The sequence below is a fragment of the Ictalurus punctatus genome, chromosome 5, assembly GCF_001660625.3.
Source record: "Ictalurus punctatus breed USDA103 chromosome 5, Coco_2.0, whole genome shotgun sequence".
NCBI classification, from domain to species: domain Eukaryota; kingdom Metazoa; phylum Chordata; class Actinopteri; order Siluriformes; family Ictaluridae; genus Ictalurus; species Ictalurus punctatus.
Genome location: NC_030420.2, coordinates 32,189,923 through 32,213,922, shown reverse-complemented (window position 1 = coordinate 32,213,922; position 24,000 = coordinate 32,189,923). Strand labels below are relative to the sequence as shown.

The 24,000-nt window shown below is 41.0% G+C and overlaps 1 protein-coding gene across 2 annotated transcripts in view; it reads right to left on the bottom strand.

Moving 5' to 3' along the window:
• adamts10 (ADAM metallopeptidase with thrombospondin type 1 motif, 10) overlaps positions 1-24,000 on the bottom strand; it is a 62,096-nt gene that overhangs the window by 38,037 nt on the left and 59 nt on the right. The window contains exons 1-3 of one of the 2 annotated variants that reach the window (XM_017467017.3): positions 23,749-24,000; positions 11,938-12,286; positions 4,114-4,475 (exon numbers count right to left, since the gene is read on the bottom strand). The exon at positions 23,749-24,000 is cut by the window's right edge and continues 59 nt beyond it. In XM_017467017.3, the coding sequence (XP_017322506.1) occupies positions 4,114-4,475; positions 11,938-12,031 (456 nt within the window). In that variant the 5' untranslated portion in view covers positions 12,032-12,286; positions 23,749-24,000. The other variant, XM_053680450.1, reaches the window with a different exon arrangement.

Here is a 24,000-nt window from a genome sequence, read left to right as displayed (position 1 = left end):
CAAGGCATCAAACATTAACCCTGTGAATGAATCCCATATAAATGAGACACGTCTTAAAGACAACCTGGAATCAAAATGGACCACTCTTTAGCTTGCTATGTCACATGGTGGACATTTCATTAGAATTACTGACTTAAAATGTTTTATTTCCCAAGGGAGATAACATGTTCCATGACATCCCCCTGATTGATTAATACTAAGTAGCTTATTTATTTTAGTTTCGGTATAGGTATCAACAAGTACCGAAAAACGTGTACTCGGTTCGAAACAATTGTTCGAATTGTATATATCGTATAACAAAAACATACAATATCATATAACAAGACAATTTTACAATACACAATATGTATTATTGAAAATAGGCTTGCTAACAACCTACCAGTGAAAAAGTAGCGTTACGTTGAACCATGTAAAAAATGATGTTTTAGCATCTAAAAAATAAACACTGTAAATGAGGGGGAAAATTCCACAAAAAGAAACGTAAAAATGTACAGTTTTAAAGATTTAAAACAGTACAAAATTTTAACAAGTAATCAGCTGCTTCTAATCAGTTTGTAAAAAAAATGTTTTACAAATTTTTACAAGTAAAATTTTTCGTATTTTAGAGATTTGAAAACAGCACACTGTTTCAAATGAACTGCTTCCAATCAGAGTTTGTAAAAAAAAAAAAAAAAAAAAAACTTTTCAAAATCTTTACAGATATTTAAAACTGTGCAATTTTTTTTTTTTTTTTAGTCGACGATCAGTTTGTAAAAAAAAAAATAAATGATTTTTTCAATTTTAACATTTTACGATTTTTGGGATTTAAAACAGCACAAAACTTCAAATCAACTGCTTTCAATCAGAGTTTATAAAATAATAATAATAATAAATTTCAGTCCTTACAGATTTAAAACTGTACAAAATTGTAAAAACAAATCAAAGATCAGTTTGGGGGGAAAAAAAACAAACGGAAACATTAACGTTTTGCAATTTCAATGATTTAAATCTATACAAAAATTTGAACAAAATCTACTTCCGTTTGGTTTTAATTTAAAGTACAATAGTTATAGTAAATTTTATATATATATATATATATATATATATATATATATATATATATATATATATATATATATGTGTGTGTGTGTGTGTGTGTAAGTATCTCACGAAAGTGTATTGTGATATAATTTAGCACAGTATCAATGTATATATAATATCGCCCAGTCTTGTGAAACCCTATTCAAGATATGGATCTTCCTCCAAACCCGGGAAATTCCCAGGACATTGTGTGAATAGTAGCTGGTGTCTCTCCTTCAGTCCCTCATTACCCTGAGCTGAAAGTGGATCTAAGTGCGAAAAATAAGTGGCCATTAGTCTTGGCTCTGGATGTTCTTGTTTACGCAGGTGCATTGCTGGCACGGGTGGGTAATGAGCATGCTACAGCAAGCTGCTCGAAACCAAATCCATCATTAGGATCCAAAACACCTGTTTGTGGAATGGAGTAATAAATCAGCTGGCACCGGGAACGAAGCCGCAGGAACAGCTGTATGTATCACAGCCCCCCGAAAAAGTGCTCTCGCTCTCTCTCTCTCTCGCTCATTTACAAGAGTAGGATGAAGATGGAAAAAATCATCATATCATCCTGCAATAGTGATGACTGCAGACTTGAGGAAAGGAGGGTCGGTGATTAATACCACATGTCCTTAATACCGTCCGCTAAAAACGTCCTCGTTTTGTCAGGCTGATGAAGTCGTGGTGCTGACAATATGAACTGACACCTTGAGCGATTCCAACAAGAAAAGTTCTGGTTGTGTCTCATGTTGTTGTACGTCTGCTTGGTTGTTAGCGCTCGGCTAGTGTTTCATGAAGAAGAAGAAAAAAACTACACTGCAGAATTTAGCTGATGTAAACAAAAATCTTTTCATTCAGAGATTTTTTTTTTTAATGTCTGTGTGTCTTTAAGTCCACTTAGGAATTTTTTTTAAATAGGAAGAAGGAATTCATTGCCATTGATCTATGCACTTGTATACATGTTGCCTATAAGGCAAGCTAGCTAGATAGCAACCTGACAGGATCACTGCTAACTGCAGCAAGCTAACTAACACGAGCTAGCCAGACAAAACCTTTGAGTCTTTTTTTTTTAAGTCGAATTTCATTACTAACTCTAGCCAGCTAAAGAGACAGAACATTTGGAGGATATTTCAGTCATTTTAACAAATGTTTAGTCTAAACTCCTAATGCTAGACAGCTATTCTAGAGAGAGATTTTTCAGTCATAATCAAGGATATGCTAATGCTGGCTAACATGAGCTATATAGAGAGCATTTCTGAGAGATTTCTCAGTCATTCACAAAAGTTTGCTAACACTATACAGCTATCTAATGTGATATAAAGAATTTATGACTGATTTTTCAATCACATTCACAAATGTTTACAATCTTCCTTGCCAGTTAGCTAGCTTGAGCTATACAGGACGAAGTTTTGGGAGATTTCTCAGTCATATCCACAAATATATCTAGTCTTGCCTGCTAATGCAGGACAGTTAGCTAACATGAGCTGATCAGAGAGAATTCCAGAGGGAATTTTCAGTCGTATTCTCAAACTATTTTCAATGCTAACACTAGGCAGATAGCGAACAAGACTGCAGCTAACAATCTTCAGTGCTAACTTGCCTGCTAGTTAATATCAGCATGTCTGAGCTATGTTTTTCAATATATTGATGGCTATGCTAATATTAGCTATCTAGACAGATTTTTCTGACACATGAACAAATATTTACAATCGTTGCTGCTAATGCTCGACAGCAAGCTAACATGATCAATACAGGCAGGATTTGTGAGGTATTTTTCAGCCATTTTCCAAATGTTTACCCGTTTTTACTGCTAATGCTAAACAGTTAGCTGACACGATCTATACACGCAGCATTTAAAAAAGATTTATTTTTTTTTAATACCGAATGTTAAACATTTGTTTCAGACCGAAGACTTTCATATATTTAAAAAAAGGTCATTCAACACCGCTAACTCTAACCAGTTCGTTAATATCTTCACTGCAATGCTAGTAAGCTAGCAAACATGATCGAATCATACAGAATTTCTGATGGAGTTTTAGGTCATACTCAGTCATGTTCACAACCTAGCTAGCTGGCTAACGTAATCATACTTGACAGGATATCTAAGAAAACCTGTAGTCCGCTGTCTACAAGCGGAGTCTCAGTGAAGCTGTGTTAGAGCCGGGGGAAAACACTGACGTGTTAAGTTGTGAAGTGCCGAGTTCCCCTGGGACCGGATTCGGAAACATTATGTGATAGTTTAGTGTTTAACACACTCAACACACCTGGTTCAACTCTAAGTACCAATTATGAGGTACCTCAGGAGCTACATCCCAAACCGTAGTGTGAAGTGGTTTGAGTAATACCAGATGGTTAGGTCAGAAATCATGACCCCCTTAGCAGGAAGTCAAATTTGGCCTTGAAGCTGCACATTCAACTGAAGAGATATGGGATGTAGGAGAATTTACTATCCATCCGAGAGAATAAGGTTCAGAAATACTCAAATTGACCCAAGGTTAGGTTAGGTTTCACTAGGGCTATAAGAAGATATTCGGATTTTAGACGCATCCTATTCGAGCAGGAAAAATCACATCAAACTTTCCAGTTCTACACTAAATGTATGGCTTTTATGTATATTTTTTTTCATCATTTCCTATGTGGCTTTTTGACTTTGAACATTTTTGAACTAACAGAAACTAGCATAAAATCAAGTCAGAAAAGAGAGGTACTAATTCTGGAGCAACAAGAGGTGGCCTTAATTGATTCATTCTGGTCAGGGTTGTGGTGTATCTTCAGGATATCCCGGACCACTGGGCGCAATGGAATTGGTGGGAATAGGCAGCTGACCAAAGTGGGGGGGGGGGGGGGGGGGGGGGGGGGGTTAAAATGGTCTAAAAGTTGAACGTAAGACAGTTCAAGACCACAAACTAAACGGTACCGGACCGGACTAGTATTAATAAGTCAAAGTGTATTAGCTTTTGTTATGATATAGAAATGAAAGAACAAGCTTGAAGACTGAAAACTTTTACAGACATACTGGATTCAGGACACGACTGACACCTACTGTATGAAAGATCTTACCAGGCCATTGCAGTTACTGAGGGCCACAGTGCTGGACTGGGGTTGGTGCTGCAGATGCCCCACATACTGGCAGCCGGAGGAGTACGGGTGACTCCACACAACTCTGCCCTTCCTCCAGTATTCGACGCGGAACCTGCGGGACAGCAGGCCGCTCTGCAGCGTGAGGTTCAGGAAGAGACTGGTGCTCGGCGTGGACAGCTGGTAATAAAGCTGCGGCTCAGGAACCTCCTGTTTCGTCTCGATGCTCCGCCGATGACGTCTGTGCCTGTCCGAGGCCTCGCCATCGTGCAGCGACTCACCCCGAGGGCCAACGCGGACTGGGACGGCGATCTCATAGTGAGCCAGAGTGGAGAGGAATGCAGCTGGAGATGAACAGGAGCAAGTAGGAGATCAGTGGAATAACAGCAGGAGTAAATTAATATGAATAGTAAGCTTATTTCTATACGTTCTTTAATAATAAGCTGAAATTTTGCTACTTTCTAGAAAGAAAAGAAAATCTTAAAAGAAGTGAAAAAGCCTGAAATGAGAAAACATCTAGATATAGGATTTATAAATGTTTTGTCCTCAACTCATAATTTATCCAATATATTTTCACTTGCTAAGATCATATCCCCCCTGTCAGGAAACTTATTTATAGCTCTGACACTGGAGACTCCTTCCATAAATATTAAATAAACGTCTCTTTACAGAAAACTTCACATCAACAATTACACACGGTTTTTGTTGTTGTTTTTTTTTTATCTGGCACATCCGTCATACAAGTCCCTGAGTAAGTTGTTACCATAGAAACAATAACATAGTAGAAATGGAGCATGAACACAACCCTGTGACTACTCTCAGATGATTTAATCGATACTTTCTGACCAGGCAGAATCGAGCACTCAACTAAATCTAAACAGGATTTAAAACCTGAGCATCTTGAGTGGTGTTTCTGGCATTTGGCAGTCTACTTAGCAATTACCAATACAAACTTAACCACATGCGTCAGAGTCCACAGCTAACTGTCCAAAGGTCTGAGAGTTAACTGTTTCCACAGAAACCCTGAAATCGTATACTTCCTGCTCTCCGAGGAGTTACTCTATAAATAGTGCGTGCTTAGCACCAATGGGTGAGGTCACCTCTAAAACCCCCAGCTGTCCAACTCGATGCTTTCCTTAATGGGTTTAGATGCTAACATGCTATCCACTGGCTCTGGACTGAAATAAAGACTTTGGCTGGTGCTCATTCGTCAGAGCCAGTTTAAAATAAGCCCTGAACAGGACAACCAGAAAATCCCTCTTTCGGGAAGCTGAACAAAACGGACAAAAGGCAGTGTGAGCTCTCCAAGTCCTGACTTGTTAATGCTTTGTAAAATCTCTTGACTCGCAGAGAAAATGAGCGTAGCGTTTGTATTCTCAGCTCTCGAGCGATCCAAGATGAAGCTGCAGAAGTGGAAAAAGTGTCAGAACCTATATCAGAAACACGGCAGAAAATCCGATGATTTTTAAAAAAAATTTCATGCTGTAAATAGTGTTTCACAGTGAAACATTCCACAAAGAACCTTAGAAGACCTTAGCCGTCTAAGCCTTATTGGCTGTACAGTATTGGCATATCTTTATAGTTTGACTTTTAACTTGGTGATATACTACACTCAAGGGATAAACTAGAATTTAGAAGTGGCGAGATCGAGAGATTTCATGGAAATATGATTAAAACAACTATTATGTATATCTGTTTCTATTCTAAGGGCTTAATTTACCCATGATTGGATGTCCAGACTTAAATTTCCACTGGTTCTTGTTGATATCGGATAGATTTATGAAGCGCACAGTACATGAAGGACATGAAGCAAGGGTGTAAATAAAACAAAAAAAAACAAAAGATATCAGGGACTGATTTTGATTGTTTTGCTTGTCATACTTTGATGAAAATAGCCAGAGGCTAAGCATGCCAACAATAATAAACATAAATATCACCAATTCAAAGTTACCAAAGAAAACAAAACAATGTCAGCAGTTGGATTTTCCAATTTGGTGTGGGTGTAGGGAATATTATTAGTGCACCGAGTATCACAGTCATAATATTATCATACACTGTGATTATACTTCACAGGACATAGAAAGTGGAAGTGTTTGATTCCAACGGAGTTTAAGAAATAGACACGGCACATAAAGACTATATGTAAATAATTCGGCAGCAATTTTACCGATTCGAATAGATCGCGAGTGTCATGCGATGCTGTCCTGTTATTGGTTTGTTCCACAAATGTGTGCACCTGTTCTGTGTTTAGCCAATAATCAGTTCTTCTTATACTGCTGTTTCTTTGCCTCATTACCTAATCGTATTGTGCATTCGTTTTCCTGTTTCCGTGCAAGTCCGCTTTTTTGACTCGAGCTTGTTTTCAACTTTTACTATAGATTTAACCCGGTTTATTGTTGCCTACCTGTTCTTTGACCTTAACGTTCCATCATTAAACATTTTAAGAACTCATAAAAAAAATAATTGGAAACCATTTTCTTAACATGTGCCCAAGCTAAACAAGTATAACGTCTACAGGCTAACATCCAGTGTCCTCAAGGTACTCGCTGGCTAACAATAATGGTCACTTGTCTGACTTGGCTGAATCGTCCGTCTACCTTGTAAAGGATTTTATAGAACATAGCCATTGATTCATGTAAATTAATGTAGCTATAGACCAAGCTTTGGATTTCCCAGGAAAGTCTAAAACACGTACTGAAAAAAAAATAAAAATCCGCTTCTTAAGCGTAATATAGAATTCAATATGTGCGAATATCTCAACTTTTAGAGTTTAGAGAAAACATGTTTGGTCCTATAGTTGTCCCCTGTGGTACTCCATATTAGGAACAGGTCTTATTAGGAACATCTGCTTGGTCCAGATGTGTCTCTGTATTGCCTCATTCCTACTTAAACCACTTAAGCAGCCTGTTAATGGGCTTTATACACAAGCTGTAAGAAAGTGATGACATTAGCTCACTTCCATGTCACAATTCGTAAAAGAATCACGACTCAGAGCTCATGTTGAAAACGTGTCTCCGGCCTGTAATAATCTAACCAGAACATGCCATCCTGATCTGATTAGATCTGCTCTGAGCTTGAAACATGTGGTTTCAGCACCTCTGTGGTGGGGAGACCAAGCATGACTGACTCTGAGCTCATATCTGACCTAATGCTCCTATTGCTTCACTGATTTATTGAATCTGGAAGCTCCATTTTGGTTCATACCAACATTCATTGATTTATTAAATACACACTTATTCATCACTGGACCGCCTTCCCCCTTCTCTGCCAACTTTTCTTCAGTGTAATGACAGGGAATAGACCAGGTGGAGTAGTGTAGCTCCCCTGAGGGTTAAATACAGTGCCGTGAACACCGTCGTTCTGTGTTACACAAATTACACTACCACTTTATATCCCAATCCCATATTATGTAATTCACACTGACACTTTAGATCTGTACACTGTCGATTCTAATTGATTTCCGGAAGTTCGTCCTTGAGTCCTTAAGATCTACATTCCGGCAGGTTTCATATCCATCCAAAATCTAACACACCTGCTTTACTTGATCAAGAACTTCTTAAGGCAGTGATTAGATGGTCACGATTATGGTTGGAGCTAAAGTCTTCAGGAAGGTAGATCCCCAGGAACAGGGTTGGTGCCCACTGATCTAAAGAATAAAATTCACCTCAAATTCAAAACTGTTGTCGGAATAAAATCCTTTTAATTGTACACAAGAGATCTACAAGAGTTCTGTATGCGTTTTTATGCATTTAGACACTTTCACCTGTTTACACGGAGCGATTTCCTGACGCCAAATGACGTCACCAGAGAGCAGGAACTCTTCAGTTCCACATGATCTTATTGCGCTTGCGAATTCCACCAATCAAATAAACCAGTCAGCTACAGTAGAAAAATATTATCCATAACCCTACAACTTCCCCTCATTAAAAAGACGTTAACACACACCTAGCTTCCGGACCACCAGTACCACCGCCAAAACACACCCGTAACACTCTCTTAACTAAACATTCAACTACAATGAACGGAAAGGCCTGTCTCTGCGCGTATAGAGAAGGCCATTTATTTATTAAAGGCTTTTGATCTTTCCTCTAATCTCTGTGACGAGGCCCTGGGGAAATGCAGGTTACCCCCATTATTCTCCCATAAAGTCAACAGACAGAGAGGCCCATAAAGCACTAAAAGCACTTACCTTTGATTCAAACACACTCAGTTTAGTTTACGTTACAGGGCCTGAAAGGAAAGCAGCCCTTAATTAAACGTGGAAGTGAAAAATAAAAGGGAGATTTGATTAGAGGCTCTTTTCGCTGAGGAAGGAGAAGTAGCCGAGCCACTCTGATGCTGCGTTTGAAACGAACACATGGGCAGTCTGATAAACATCATCATGGTGGTGGGTTCAAAAGAACGTCCAAAGGAAGACAAAAAAAAAACCTAAGCCCCACATGAACTAGTTAGTCGTATAGCTAGTTAGCCTACTCAGGTGTAATGTTAATTTTACCATTAAAACTTACAACATGAGTCATTTCACATAACCTCAAGCAGGAGGTTTTTTTTCTTTTAGAACTTTTTGCAAATGTACACACCTGGATAAATATGAACTCATATAAGAAAATTGCTCATTTATGTCTTATTTAGCCTAGCCACATCAGCTAAGCCAACTAGCTTCCTAAACCATGTAATAACACAAGCAAGCTAGCAAACATTAGGTTATTGCTTTGTGTAAAGCAGAGCCAAGCTCAATAACAAGCTACACATCATTAAGCTGTGTGAAAGTGAAACAGAGCTAAACTCCATCGCAAGCTAGCTAACCACAGGCTAACTGTTATACCCCGGTAGCACACACACAACCAAGCCAGTGCTGTCGCTACACATCTCAAACACATCACATACAGCTTCTTAATTGCTAATTAAAAAGATGTCTCCATGATATCTTTTTTTTTTTTTTTTTTTTTTTTTTTTGCATAATTCCTCTGTTCATAGCTTTAAATAAATTTCAGTAGTCAGTGCTAGTTAGTCAATGGCACAGAAGGGATGTTATGGTGTAAACAAGTAGCCAGGGTTGCTAGCAAGATATCGCCCATTCAATTACATATGATATTGTGTATAATTGTAGCCAGGGTTACTAGCATATTAGCTAGCATGCAACTTACTATCATATAGTAGGCAGGGTCATTAGCAGGTTAGCTAACATTAGACTAACTATGATCTGATGTAAACTAGTAACGAAGGTCATTAGCAAACTAGCTAACATCTGGCTATTAGATATCGTAAAGCAGTAATCAGGGCTATTAGCATTTTAGCTAACATTAGGGTAACTATTATATCATGTAAACTATGAAATAGTGTAACCCAATAAATGCTAGCTAACGTTCAACAAACCATGTTATAGTGTAAACTGTAGCGTAACATGAGGCTAAATACTATAGTTTATAAATCAGTACTCAAGGTTGTTAGGAAGTTAGCTAACATTAGACTAACTCGGATACAGCGTGGATATTGCTAGCTATGGCCACTATCTATGTGCCGCTATGGCCGCTAGCTATGGTGCTAATGATTTCTATTTTTACCTGGCTACAAATGTTTTCTGCTCAGAATACATTTTGCGTTTCACTTCCCAGTAAGTACACTTGTCTGGAAAAAGAAAGGAGCTGTTCCTAAATCACTAGTTTGACTCAGGAACACTTGATGAATATGAGTCACTGTTCCTGGAGAAAGCAAGGCAAACAGCAGCCATCTGTCTGTCTGTCTGTCTGTCTGTCTGTCTCTCTCCCTCTCTCTCTTTCAGATGTCCAACAGCTGTATCCAGTCACGGCTGATCCCAGGCTCGTGGAAGAGCGTACGCATATCTGCGTGTCAGGTTTAGAAAGTCTTTCTTTTTTGAACGGAGGCCACCGTAACCACAGGACTGCTGTCCACAGCTCCAAAACGAGCCTATTCATAACGCCGTGTGCAATCCTGTCTCTGTTTTTGTCCGTCTCGTGGGGAACCATCGCACGCTTAAGTTATAAAACCATGAAATGCCTGTCTGAGCCTTAGGTTACACACACACACACACACACACACACATATACTCAGTGCAGCTCTTTATTAACCGCTACATGATACAATGCTGGTAGCATGATGGCTAACCTCATTAGCTATTTAAAGGACAGAGAACATGGAAGTAAAAACAGAACTCGGATGCCAACTATGCCGAGTCTGCATATTTGTCCCCTTACTTGTTTAAATCAGCACAAACCAAATTTTACCTTGACAATCTTTCCTACAATGTACAGGCTACAAAAGTCTGATTTCACAACAAAAAAAGTTATTCCATAAATTCCTACAGACCACGAAACTTCCGTTCACACCAATACAGGATAACAGGTCATTTCTGAGTCGTATAAAACATGGACGCTTAGACGAAAGTGTGTGTTTTGTTAGGAACAAGCTAGCCAGCTAGCATTAATGATCAAGAGTTGATGGTGCATTTACTTTCTCAAAACAGAGAACTATACATTCAGTGTTATAGATTTAACTAAATAATAGGTCTGTGTAAGTAAATACTACTACAAACAAAAGGAAAGTAATGAAGTGATACTTTATTTACTGTTGACAGTGTGAGCGGCCATGTTGACATGACATCATATGTTGAACTTCCAGACTTTCCGAGTAGGAATTCCGAGTTGATGGGGTGGTTTCTTTGGGGTTTTTTTTCCTATTCGGAGGTCGGACATTCCGAGTTACGAGCTGTAAGGCCTGTTCACACCAAGAACGATAACTATAACGATAACTGTCTGCTTCTTTAAATGCTCTTTAAAGCAGGATGGATTCTGATTGGCTGTCAATGTTTTTATCGTTCATCGGCTGGGGAAAAAAATCGTTCTGAAACCGATCCCAACGATATCGTTTCTCTGTGCCGTTACCGTTATAGTTGGGGTGTGGACTCTGCTATTCTTTTATCTTTAAAACGATTGGTAGAACTATATCTTTATCGTTATAGTTATACTTATCGTCCTTGGTGTTTTAGTCAACGGCAGCATTAGCCCTAACTAGTCAAGCCAAGTTATTTACAGGCCACGCCCTCTAACTCAGCGCTGCTACATTGTATAGCTGGATTACGTCCTAGAGTCTAACATTTGTTACTGTATATGTTGGATTTCTCATTAACATGACATAAAACGTCGCTGAAAATATCGCATCCACCAACAAATTAGCGGCAGAACCGTTACGCACGTCACGTTTCAGTATTAAACCTATGGAATTGGTTTCATAGTAGACTTTTCCTTTAAGGCCATTTCACAGTAGCTTTAGGTCAGTAATATTCAGTGGAATTGGGCAACAGTCAGTGATTTCAGTGATCGCAGACGTCCAGTGTTTGGCTGAACTTTCGATGAGGCGATGGATCATGTCGCAGTTCACTATATAATATCTCCTCATATACGAAAAAGCAACATGGTGACAGCTGGTCAGAAAGCTGGATTAGATTGTTATAACTCTTTTACATTATGGTTTGCGAGTTAGCAAGCTAGCTATCAACGCACAATGATATGCGAGATATTTAAAAAAAAGGGAGGAGCGCTTCATTTCATCACCAGTCCTTTAGTCCAACTGTCACAAATATTAAAGTAGATTACTTTACTTTTTAAAGTAGATTACTTTTTAGATTACTTAGTATATGTTAATTTCTCAAACAAACACAAAAATTCACATTTTAATAACAACTCTATTACTAAGTACTAAACAGTATTTACGCCATTTTATTTGTTTGTGAATAAATCTGATCACTTTGTTGCCAGTTTAGTAGCAAGCGCGGCTGACGATCATTACCTTGACCCTCCTGAGCAGAGGCGCTCGCTCCCACGCCGGCGGTTACCATGGCGATGACCCCAACACAGGCCAAGCTCCTCCACACCGTTTCCATGGTTACTACAGCTAGTTTCAGTGCGGTACCCGTCCCTCCGTGCCAACATGTCTTCTGCCTGGTTCGCCCCACCGCTCACCAGAGTGACGCACTGAATTCTGGGGCCATGACAGCAGCTCTGGGCACGAATGTGTGTGTGTGTTTAAGAACAAGTATGTGTTCAACTTCAGCTTCCAGGCAGCTCAGCAAGACGTGTGACTCGTCTCTGTGTCCACTTCCCACAGCCAGGCAAAGAAATCAGTAGTGCTGAGAACGCTGAAGAAAAAGACAAACAAGGCCACAGTCAGCACCAAAACACTGTACAGCACTGCAAGACGATATAACAGCATGAGCATGGCTAAACCATTCAACAGTATGATTAAAGTCCAGCGGATACAGTTCTGGCCTAGTGATCTGAAAGCACCACCAAGCTGCATATAGTTTATACAGTATACATTGATCAGCCATAATATTAAAACCACTGACAGGTGAAGTGAATAACATTGATTATCTCATTACAATGGCACCTGTTAAGCTCTGGGATATATTAGGCGGCTAGTCAGTTCTCAAATATGTGTTGGAAGCAGGAAAAATTGGCAAGCGTTAGGATCTGAGCGACTTTGACCATGGCCAAATTGTGATGGCTAGACAACTGGGTCAGATCTTCTCCATATCAGGTCTTTTGGGGTGTGCTGAAATCTCGGGTCTTTGCATTCATGTGGATGTTACTTTAACACGTACCCCAGCTACCTAAACATTGTTGCAGACCAAGTACCCCCGTTCGTGGCAACAGTATTCCCTAATCACAGTGGCCTCTTTCAGCAGGATAACAAGCCCTGACACACTGCAAAAACGGTTCAGGAACGGTTTGAGGAACATGACAAAGCGATCAAGGTGTTGACTCGGCCTCCGAATTCCCCAGATCGCAATCTCACTCTCATCTGTGGGACGTGCTGGACAAGCAAACAAGTCTGATCCATGGAGACCCCAACTTACGACGAACAGGACTTAAAGGATCTGCTGTTAACATCCTGGTGATGCCACAGCACACTTTCAGAGGTCTTGGGCGTCCATGCCTCAATGGGTCAGAGCTGTTTTAGAGGCACAAGGGGGAACTGCATGATATTAAGCAGGTGGTTTTAATTTTATGGCTGATCGGTGTATGGCATTTAAATTGACATGCTGGTAAAAAAAAAAAAAAAAAAGTAAAAAATCCTCGATATCCTATGGGGAAAAAAGACTTGCAGTTGTTTTTCAGTATGGAGACATTCCAGGAAGCGCTCTTTTCTATCGTTTACGCCAAAACCAAACCAAAACCGAGCATTGGCCTTATCCCATGCAAATCGATCATAATTACCTCAAACATCCTTAACAGATATATGTCTGGAAATCTTATCCCGTCCAAATCGTACTTCCAATAAAGACTTTCACTGTACGGTTACTCAACCCTGACCGGGATAAAGCGTTTACTGAAGGTAGTAGCTAGAGGATTACAATCCACAACCGCCCTGGTGTGTGAACAGCTAAATTCTTCATAGCTGGTCTTTGACTAGGGCCTTAAAACCAGTGTCAATGAAAGCATTCTAGATACTTCCGAACAATCACACCAAAGTCTCAACAAGGTAAACCACACCAACTAAAGGGGCTATTAATGATAATTGGCCAATTTGAGAAACCTTGCTACTTATTCCCACTCCACAGGGGCCTCACAATTCCCAACACACAGTCTGAAGGTTCTTTGGAGAACCAGAAAAAGGGACTTTATGTAAGGAGACAGGGAGGAGGCCTTCAGTTGGTTACCACACATCTAACAACCACCCACTCCGCCAGAAATCTCAGCTGCTACTCTACGCCGTCTTCTCCATTCGAACAGTTGAAGTTCAAGATTAGTGAAGTCCATTTATCATCAGCATCAGTGACAATGGCTGTGGATGCTGCTAGGAATACCATCATACATCAATAGAGATCTGAGGGCTTGTACTGGCCTCAATGATGAAGACCTTGGAAAGGCTGGTCTTGGTCAACCTCAGATCCATAGTTAATCAGAACCAGTCCGGTTTGTACATCAACCCCGGTTTAGTTGTGGTTAATGCAAGAAGGCCTACTGTTACCTGAATATAACTGGAAATGATGTGGGGAGAATGTTTTCTCCAGTGATTTCAACATTATCCAGTCACAACTGTTAGGTACAACTAGGTGAAATGCAGGTGTGTGCCCCTAGGATTCCAGAGATCAAACGCTACCTGGGTAACTGTCTGCAATTTGTGAGAATTCAAAACTGTCTGTCTGAACGGGTAGTGATTACAGGCGCTCCCCAGCAGGACATACTTTCTCCCTTCCTGTTTAGACTCTACACGTCAGATCTCAAGTACAACTTGGAAGTTATGCCACCTGTAGAAGTGCTCGAGTGATTCTCCTAGTCATCGTTTTAAGACGAAGAGGAAGTTCAGGATTTGGAAGGGGGGATAAGAGACATGGTGGCTCAATGGTTAAGATTTTGGGCTACTGACTGGAAGGTCATGAGTTCAAAGCTCAGGATCATTGAGCTACAGTGGTTGCATCCTTCAAGACCATTTCTTGAAAGCTCCATGCAAAATTTGCATTTGCAAATTTGCGAAATTATGCGACGAGAACCGTCTGCATATCCCGCTAGCTAGGACCAGGAAGCTGGTGGTGAGCGTCAGAACATCATTAATGTACCAAACATGCTGGCTCGGTGGTTAATGCTTCAGGCTCCTAATGGGATGGTTTGAACTCAAAACCCTACACGAACATACCACCACTGCTGGGCCTTAAACTGATGAGTTTGATCAAGTCTCATGCTTTGGATAAAAGCATCCAATGAGTTGCTCACCTGAAAAATACTGCAGAACCTTCAATTCTTTTTGAGGAGGCTCAGGTCTTTTAACGTATGTGGTACATTGTTCCATGAGTGCCAATTGCTTCTGGTGTAATAAGTGGAAAGGCCAACATATTGAACTTATTGCAACTCATAAGAAGGTGTCAATTTGGTCTGATCTTAAACCTACTAGAAGTGATGCTGGAGAGCAGACTTGTGTCCAAACTGATGACCATCATGGACAATGTCTCCCACTCTGTCACATCAGACCAGGCTTTGTCTCCTCCACTGAATACTGGACACTTACACACCTCTTTCTTTCTTTTGAACGTGTTTTCATAAAACTCCTGCACATGGAACTTCTCCAGACGCTCGAGTGTTACACACTACACACTGCTATCAGACTGTTTAAAACGTCATTGGTGAATCTGGACTTTTGCCATATCATAATAGAGATTTATACAACAGTGATGTGTGTTATAACAAAGCAATTTCCCCTACAGGATCAATAAAGCCTGCTACTACTCTCTCTCTCTCTCTCTCTCTCTCTCTCTTTCTTTCAGTCAATTTTTTTTTCCCTTTCAATTTTTCTCCCTCATGGACACCCCCCCCCCCCCCCCCCCCCCCCCCGCCTCACTTATCCTCTTCTCCATCCTTTCTCACAGTTTGACGGAGGGGAGAATGAGAGAACGGATGGAGAGAAGGAAAGAGAAAACGAGAGGAGAGATAAAGAAAGACACAGAGAAAGAGAAAGAGAGTGAGAGGGAATATGGAAACCCAGATGGCTGGCAGGGAACCAAATGCAACCAAAGGTAATCAGGAGCAGATGGGAAACAATTTGGAAATGGGATTGAAGAAACAAGTCGTCCTGTGATGTGAAAAAAAAAAGGGGAGAAAACTAGAAGGAGCAAAGACAGGGACAGAAAGGAAAAGAAAGAGTAGGTATGCACTCTTTCATCCAGCTGGGATAACCATTCCTGATGAGCAAGATATAGTACAAACAATATGATGTGTGTGTGTGTTCCCATGCATTTGCACCTCCAACCCCAGGATAAATAAACCTTTTTTTCTCTGTGATTTGTCTCTGCTTTGGGAAAAAACATTGTTTTGGAAAGTTATTTGAGACTCCTGCACGGTGCTGTGCTCGGCTGCCTTGCCGTGTTAACATGTCTTGCTTTAAAATACTGCCTTCAGTGTTCCAACTTACCGAACCCGGTGTACAAAGATCCCTTTCTCACCTCACACGAGGGAAAAAATACATCTCCCTTTATCTTCAAAGCACAATGTAACACTGAGTGTTCAGGCTTTAACTGAGGATGTGTGTGTGTGTGTGTGTGTAGAGGCCGGTGTAGGGGGCGAGTTTGCGGTGGAAAAGAGGTGGATGCAGGTTTAAGGTTGCCCTCATTTCCTTTGAGTGCAAGTCAAATGGCCCCAGTTCAGCAGGGAGTCTTAAAACACTAAGACGTCTTTGTCCCCCCCCTCCACCCCCGACGTTATACCAACTACAAATGGTGAAGGACTGCAGCGGGCCCCTCTCTCTCTCTCTCTCTCTTCTTCTTTTCTCCTCTCTTCCCCTTTCGTTCCTCTATCCAAACTCTAAGGGCTTTTCCTGAGATTTGCCACTTGGCAAAAAGTCCCTTTGGTTTCATTTCTTCGTGTTACAGACTTGTTTTATTGTGTGCGCATAAGACTCGCAGTAAGATATCCAATGGTTCTTATTAAGGCATTTATTTTCTCATCTCGCTTTCTGCAAACAAAGGCCCCTCTAATCAGACCTTCTCCTAACTTCTCCGTCGTGCATCTGCAGTTGTGTGTAGGAGAGGTTTGAACTCACTCGTTTGCTCATACATCTACACAGATATTTAAATAAATGAAACAGCACTTAATCATATCGAGCACACGTTGAGTGATTAACTATAGCCGGGATCTCCTGCTAAGTCTAGCTAATAGTGAGTTTAGCTGAGAATTACAGCTATCAACTGTAGCTAGTTCAACTAAGCACTGCACTTAGTAATCAACTAGTGCCAACAATAATCCGACAGCTCTAGCTACAGATTAGCTATCGAGAAATGCTTTTGATTTGAACTAGCAGGATGTGTTTCCGATAGAGACGACAAAGCCCTGAATAAGGGTAACGGTAATTAGTTCAACTGAGAATTGCAGTTAATATCTAACTGGTGTTAGCATTAAACGGACAACTGGAGCTGGAGTTTAGCTATGAACGAAAGATAGTTCGACTAAGAACTGTTAATAACCGATTAGCGCTAACATTAAACAGACAATTATAGCTAGAGTTTAGCTAGCAACGAAAGCTAGCTCAACTAAGAACTGTTAATAACCGATTAGCGCTAACATTAAACAGACAACCATAGCTAGAGTTTAGCTAGCAACGAAAGCTAGCTCAACTAAGAACTGTTAATAACCGATTAGCACTAACATTAAACAGACAACCATAGCTAGAGTTTAGCTAGCAACGAAAGCTAGCTCTACTAAGAACTGTTAATAACCGATTAGCACTAACATTAAACAGACAATTACAGCTAGAGTTTAGCTAGCAACGAAAGCTAGTTCAACTAAGAACCGTTAATAACCGATTAGCGCTAACATTAAACAGACAACCATAGCTAGAGTTTAGCTAGCAATGAAAGCTAGCTCAACTAAGAACTGTTAATAACCGATTAGCGCTAACATTAAACAGACAATTTAGAGTTTAGCTAGCAACGAAAGCTAGCTCAACTAAGAACTGTTAATAACCGATTAGCGCTAACATTAAACAGACAATTATAGCTAGAGTTTAGCTAGCAACGAAAGCTAGCTCAACTAAGAACTGTTAATAACCGATTAGCGCTAACATTAAACAGACAACCATAGCTAGAGTTTAGCTAGCAATGAAAGCTAGCTCAACTAAGAACTGTTAATAACCGATTAGCGCTAACATTAAACAGACAACCATAGCTAGAGTTTAGCTAGCAACGAAAGCTAGCTCAACTAAGAACTGTTAATAACCGATTAGCGCTAACATTAAACAGACAACCATAGCTAGAGTTTAGCTAGCAACGAAAGCTAGCTCAACTAAGAACTGTTAATAACCGATTAGCACTAACATTAAACAGACAATTACAGCTAGAGTTTAGCTAGCAACGAAAGCTAGTTCAACTAAGAACCGTTAATAACCGATTAGCGCTAACATTAAACAGACAACCATAGCTAGAGTTTAGCTAGCAATGAAAGCTAGCTCAACTAAGAACTGTTAATAACCGATTAGCGCTAACATTAAACAGACAATTTAGAGTTTAGCTAGCAACGAAAGCTAGCTCAACTAAGAACTGTTAATAACCGATTAGCGCTAACATTAAACAGACAACCATAGCTAGAGTTTAGCTAGCAACGAAAGCTAGCTCAACTAAGAACTGTTAATAACCGATTAGCGCTAACATTAAACAGACAATTACAGCTAGAGTTTAGCTAGCAACGAAAGCTAGCTCAACTAAGAACTGTTAATAACCGATTAGCGCTAACATTAAACAGACAACCATAGCTAGAGTTTAGCTAGCAACGAAAGCTAGCTCAACTAAGAACTGTTAATAACCGATTAGCACTAACATTAAACAGACAATTACAGCTAGAGTTTAGCTAGCAACGAAAGCTAGTTCAACTAAGAACCGTTAATAACCGATTAGCGCTAACATTAAACAGACAACCATAGCTAGAGTTTAGCTAGCAATGAAAGCTAGCTCAACTAAGAACTGTTAATAACCGATTAGCGCTAACATTAAACAGACAATTTAGAGTTTAGCTAGCAACGAAAGCTAGCTCAACTAAGAACTGTTAATAACCGATTAGCGCTAACATTAAACAGACAACCATAGCTAGAGTTTAGCTAGCAACGAAAGCTAGCTCAACTAAGAACTGTTAATAACCGATTAGCGCTAACATTAAACAGACAATTACAGCTAGAGTTTAGCTAGCAACGAAAGCTAGCTCAACTAAGAACTGTTAATAACCGATTAGCGTTAACATTAAACAGACAACCATAGCTAGAGTTTAGCTAGCAACGAAAGCTAGCTCAACTAAGAACTGTTAATAACCGATTAGCGCTAACATTAAACAGACAATTACAGCTAGAGTTTAGCTAGCAACTAGCTAGTTTAACTCTTTTTTGCTTGTTTTTGGGGTGCTCGTGTTCAGCGTTGAATTTATTTGTGATGTCACGCTCAGTGATTCTAATCTCACAGTGATTTTGTTTGTTTGTTTGTTTTGGGGTGGTTTTTTTTGTTTAGTTTTCAAATAATGGACAGAAAACATCTGAGAACTTTCCTCATCGCTGGTGAGGTACTATCAAGGGTACATCTTTTGTACCTTTAGCATGTATCTCTCACCTCCTAAAAAAGAATTTAAGGTACATAATTGGACCTTAAGGGTCACTGACAAACACGTCCGCATTCATCGTAGTACCGCTCCTGCGTTTCTGGTTCTTTCACCGCACATCAAAAAGGTACATCACATCTAGCACCCTTGTGCTAGCAGTCTAATGATGCGATCCAATGCACTTTTCCGATCTAAACGCGTTCCAGTGCTTCAGCTCGGAAAAACACCCAGAGCAAGATCATATTTGTATGACTAGTCTCTACGCGTTTTATTTCTGCGACGAGAGACGACGTACGAGACGCGACAACTGTCTCGTTCGTCTTCGCGATGGTAAGATTGAGCTGAACTCAATGGAATTACGTTACAGATGTCGACTTACAAAACCGTTAAAACACCTTTTCAGTGCACAAGGGCTACATATATATCGAGTTAAAGACACGTTTTATGTATCAAGTAGAAATTGATGCAAAGGGTGATCTGTTTAATCAGGCAAGGTGGACGTTGCCTGAGATTTCCGACTGGGAATTCCGAGTTAGCTGACCGTTCCATCGCACTTTTCCATGTCAGAGGTTGCAGCCGTACACAGAACTGTGAATTGGTACGATAACACTTTAAAAGAGTCTCCATCAGATAAAAGTTCACATGAAAAGCTCATCATGTCCTCGTATATAATCTGAAGCAGGAGAAGGTCACGGGCTACTCTGATAAAAATGTCCAAACCCAGAGGCATCAGACATTGGTGAACTTCACTAATCAAACCCATACGACTCTGCTCAATGCACAGGAGTCTCTGAAGAATGTAAATCCCTCTCTCTGTCTCTGTCTCTCTCTCTCTCTCTCACTCGTATACACACACAATCAAGCTCCGTCTTTCCAATTTTTCTCGTCGTCCTGAAATCCGGTCTCCCGGTCTTATTCTACCACAACATACTCTTGGAAGCGAAATAGATCTGGATATTTCTGCGCTTTTCCAGGAATTTCTGTCCTTCATTTCCCTATTTGGACAGCATATCACAAAGCGTCATGCCAACTACGAGGAAAGAGGTATTAAATGGAGAACGGCCAGAGGCCACTGGCGTCCGCGAATACACAAACCTCATCCGCAGACAACGTGCTTGGGTCTATAGAAACGAGGAGATCTGAGCGTGGGGCAAGCCAGAAACAGATGAGGTGATAACGTTAATGCTGAGAACAAAGGCTGGGCTAAATCGACCTCGGGGTCTTTCCAGTCTCCGCAAATAAACACGGGCTTACACGGGAGAACGCAGAGCGTTCATGGCCACTGATGCAAACTTGGCTAAAATGACTCATGACGCAACATTTAAATGAACTCAATCAACCGTAGATCAGTCGACACGCTCTGGCATCTGGGAACCGAGTTGGTGAACAGACGTAAGCTGGACAGAATTAGCTTGCTTTTGCTTTGCTTTTTTTTTTTTTGCGCTCAGCCATCCATGTGACTACAGAGAGAGAGAGAGAGAGAGAAGTATCGTGGGATTTCTCTGCAAATCTTCTGATCGCTGGAGATTTACGCCGGTCATGGATGCCGCCCCGCTCGTCATGCAACTTTACAGCCACAAAGTTCAAAGGTTATATGAGCAGTGACGCACAGTTAACAGCCTCCGATATGTCAGGTGCTGCTTTGCGTCAGGTCCAACTTGGTATGACAATAACATGATAATAACAACCACAGGTCACAAACAGGAAGCGAGCACTTAGGGCTTGTGTGATATTGATTTTTGATGAACTGAAAAATCATGTTGATCTACAAACCGAAAAGAAAAAGAAGAAACCTAAAGGCATAAACCCGATAAATCCAAAAAAAAAAAAACGAAGACTTACCATCTTTCTGTAGAGTAAAACCACCTTCAAACCTTTTTTTAGGCGATTCTAAAGATTCGTAGTCTTACTATCTACATTCGGATTGAGTTGTCGACGCTTTCCATTTGGTTTGCCAGATTGGAGAATTTGCACAAGGTTCACAATAAGTACCACAGGCGATGGGTTCACAACGAGGTCATGGGGCATGTTCGAAAAGGTTTGATGATGCAAAACCAGAGACAACTAAATCCAGAGTAAAATCTCATGCACTTTACCATTAAAAAAGAGTTCGATTAGTAATATTCATTCAGCCATCCATCCATTTTCCGTACCGCTTATCCTACACAGGGTCACGGGGAACCTGGAGCCTATCCCAGCGGACTCCGGGCACAAGGTGGGGGACACCCTGGACGGAGTGCCAACCCATCACAGGGAACAATCACACACACACACACACATTCACACACTACAGACAATTTGGAAATGAGCCAATCAGCCTACAGCGCATGTCTTTGGATTGAGGGAGGAAACCGGAGTTCCCGGAGGAAACCCTCTGAACCTATCATTCTTCTCTTGGATGTCGTTACTAGTTGATATTTGGTCTAAAATTGTTTTTTTGCTTTTTTGTTGTTTTTTTTTACATTTTTCCAATGAAAACCGAGACCTGAGGCTATTACGGGTTGAATAACCACATGTTAACCACCAAGCTAAATTGCTAACTTGCTAGGGATTAACGATTTCATCGTTGCTACGACAAAACCCTGGTAATCAAAGGAAACGTCGCGGCTACGTAAGGACAACCGACGTCATTTGGTGAGCTAGGTATTTGCAGTGAGCAAAGTCAGTCAGCGTAACTCGACAGCTCGACGTTCTGATCTGTCAGCGGAGTAGGGAAGTGTAGCGTCCAGTGGCGTATGGCGGCGTTTGCGTTTCATCCTCACGCAATGTCCAATATCGACCGCTGTCAAACATTCGAACGTTAATTTAGCTAGCAATAAACTGCGATCTCTAGTTTACGGTAAACTCTTGTTATTAACAACAAGCTGCTCGTTTCTTTACCGGTCATCGATCACGTATATACGCAAGAGTCACCTTTCAACTGTAGCTAAACACCAACTGTAGTTAGCTGCCTGTCGTAGCAAAGGTTCGACTGGATAAGTAATAGGCGGAGTAGTAGTAGGCGTAGCTAACTTCTTATTGAAGCTAGCTAGCATTCAATCATCAATTGTAGCAGGTGGTCTGAAGTTAATTACGGCTAGCTAAATACCGCAAGGTCGCAGCGGAGTCAAATCGAAGCGATACGGATTACAAACGACTCGACGGCTATTTCTTTACGCTGGTATGACGAGTCAGCTTACCGACGACACAAACTACTAATAGCTGCACACATATGGTAGCTACATAAACCGTTTTCATTGGTGCGTCGCAAGCGTTTAGGCCGATGATAAAACCAATCACATTTTGAGCGGCAAAATGACAACACGGTGTTCTCGCCTCCACTTCCACATGCCTATCCATCACGGAAAACGATTGAAACGGCGAACCCTGATGATACCGAACGAACATGACGGTTGTTTCTGATAACACTTTGGACGGTGAATAGCGGACAGACGTAACGTATTGAAAAGCGACAACAACGACTTTTATTCCTGTCATCAGACCATACCCGTACCCGTTGTTATCTCTGTTTGATAAGATTTTTACGCATTGTCATTTACGCCCCACCCGACAAGACAAATACATACAAACGCACGCATGTGACTTTCTCCGTAGGCGTTCTCTAATGCATTAGTGCTGATAAGTTGTTTTTTATTAATACAAAGGGTACTAAACGGTACCTTTTCCTCGTCCTGTATATCCTTCGCCTAGAAAGGTCCGCGTAGTGTACCTTTTAAAGCTTTACTCGGAAAAACCGTCCGTATGTACCTTAAATCGTTTTTTTACGGCCGTATTTAAGACATTAAAAGTACACAAAGTGCATCCTTGAGAGTGGAGCGTCAAGGAACGGGACAGCTTAAGCACCGCTTTCTTTTCGTACCGATAAACCTCCCGTCCCGCTCTTTTTCTGGTGTCCTCGATCGATACGGTTTATAAATAAGACCTGATCGAAATAGCGCACCGAAACAAATAAGCGTCCTCGTATAGGGTTCACAGTGACGTCACGGCGACAAGTCGAACATCAAGTCAAAACTTCAAGTCAAACAGAGTGATGTAGGAGGATTGAACGCTGCATTTGGCTAGATTCTGATATTCTCAGGATAAGACGTGAGACAGTTTCAGGTCATGTTTTCTCTCTCTTCTTCTTCTTCTTCTTCTTTCTTTTTGAACAGAATGTAATGTTGGACTGGAGTTGCTCTTTAATTTCCGCAGCTCCCAGCTCCCACGTCATGACTGTTTCAGATTTGTCTTCTCTGACTCGAATAGCACTGGTTTTCTTCTTCAGCGCTTTCTATGGCGCTTCTGGACACGGACACAAATCAACAGCGACAGCAAGGACAATAACGGCATCAGTATCATTCTGGCAAGGAGATTGTTGGACACGGTCACGCTTTAGTCTATGGCACACGCGTGAAAAACTGTACAAGTTTGTCCGAAAACGTCATGCACTTTCCATTTTAAGAACTCAGCGACTACAATCTCCTTCCCTGGCGTCCTCCAGCTGCATGCAACTCAAAGAAAATGCACAAATAGAAACGCGTTTAGTCCCCACCTGTGAGCGCGATTTGTGCAGGATAAGTCTCCTCTCAGTGCCGCGCGCGCGCGTGTGTGCGTGTGTGTGTGCGTGTGTGTGTGTGGGTCCTCCCGGTTTACTGCCGCATGCTGTAGCGAGCGCACGGCGGAGCGCACTGTAGAGCTGCAGTGTTTCTCTTTTTCCTCCTTTTCTGTCTATCCTTTCTCTCTCTCTCTCTCTCTCTCTCTCTCTCCTGCTTTCAGAAAGAGGGGCGAAGAAAAAAAACGCACG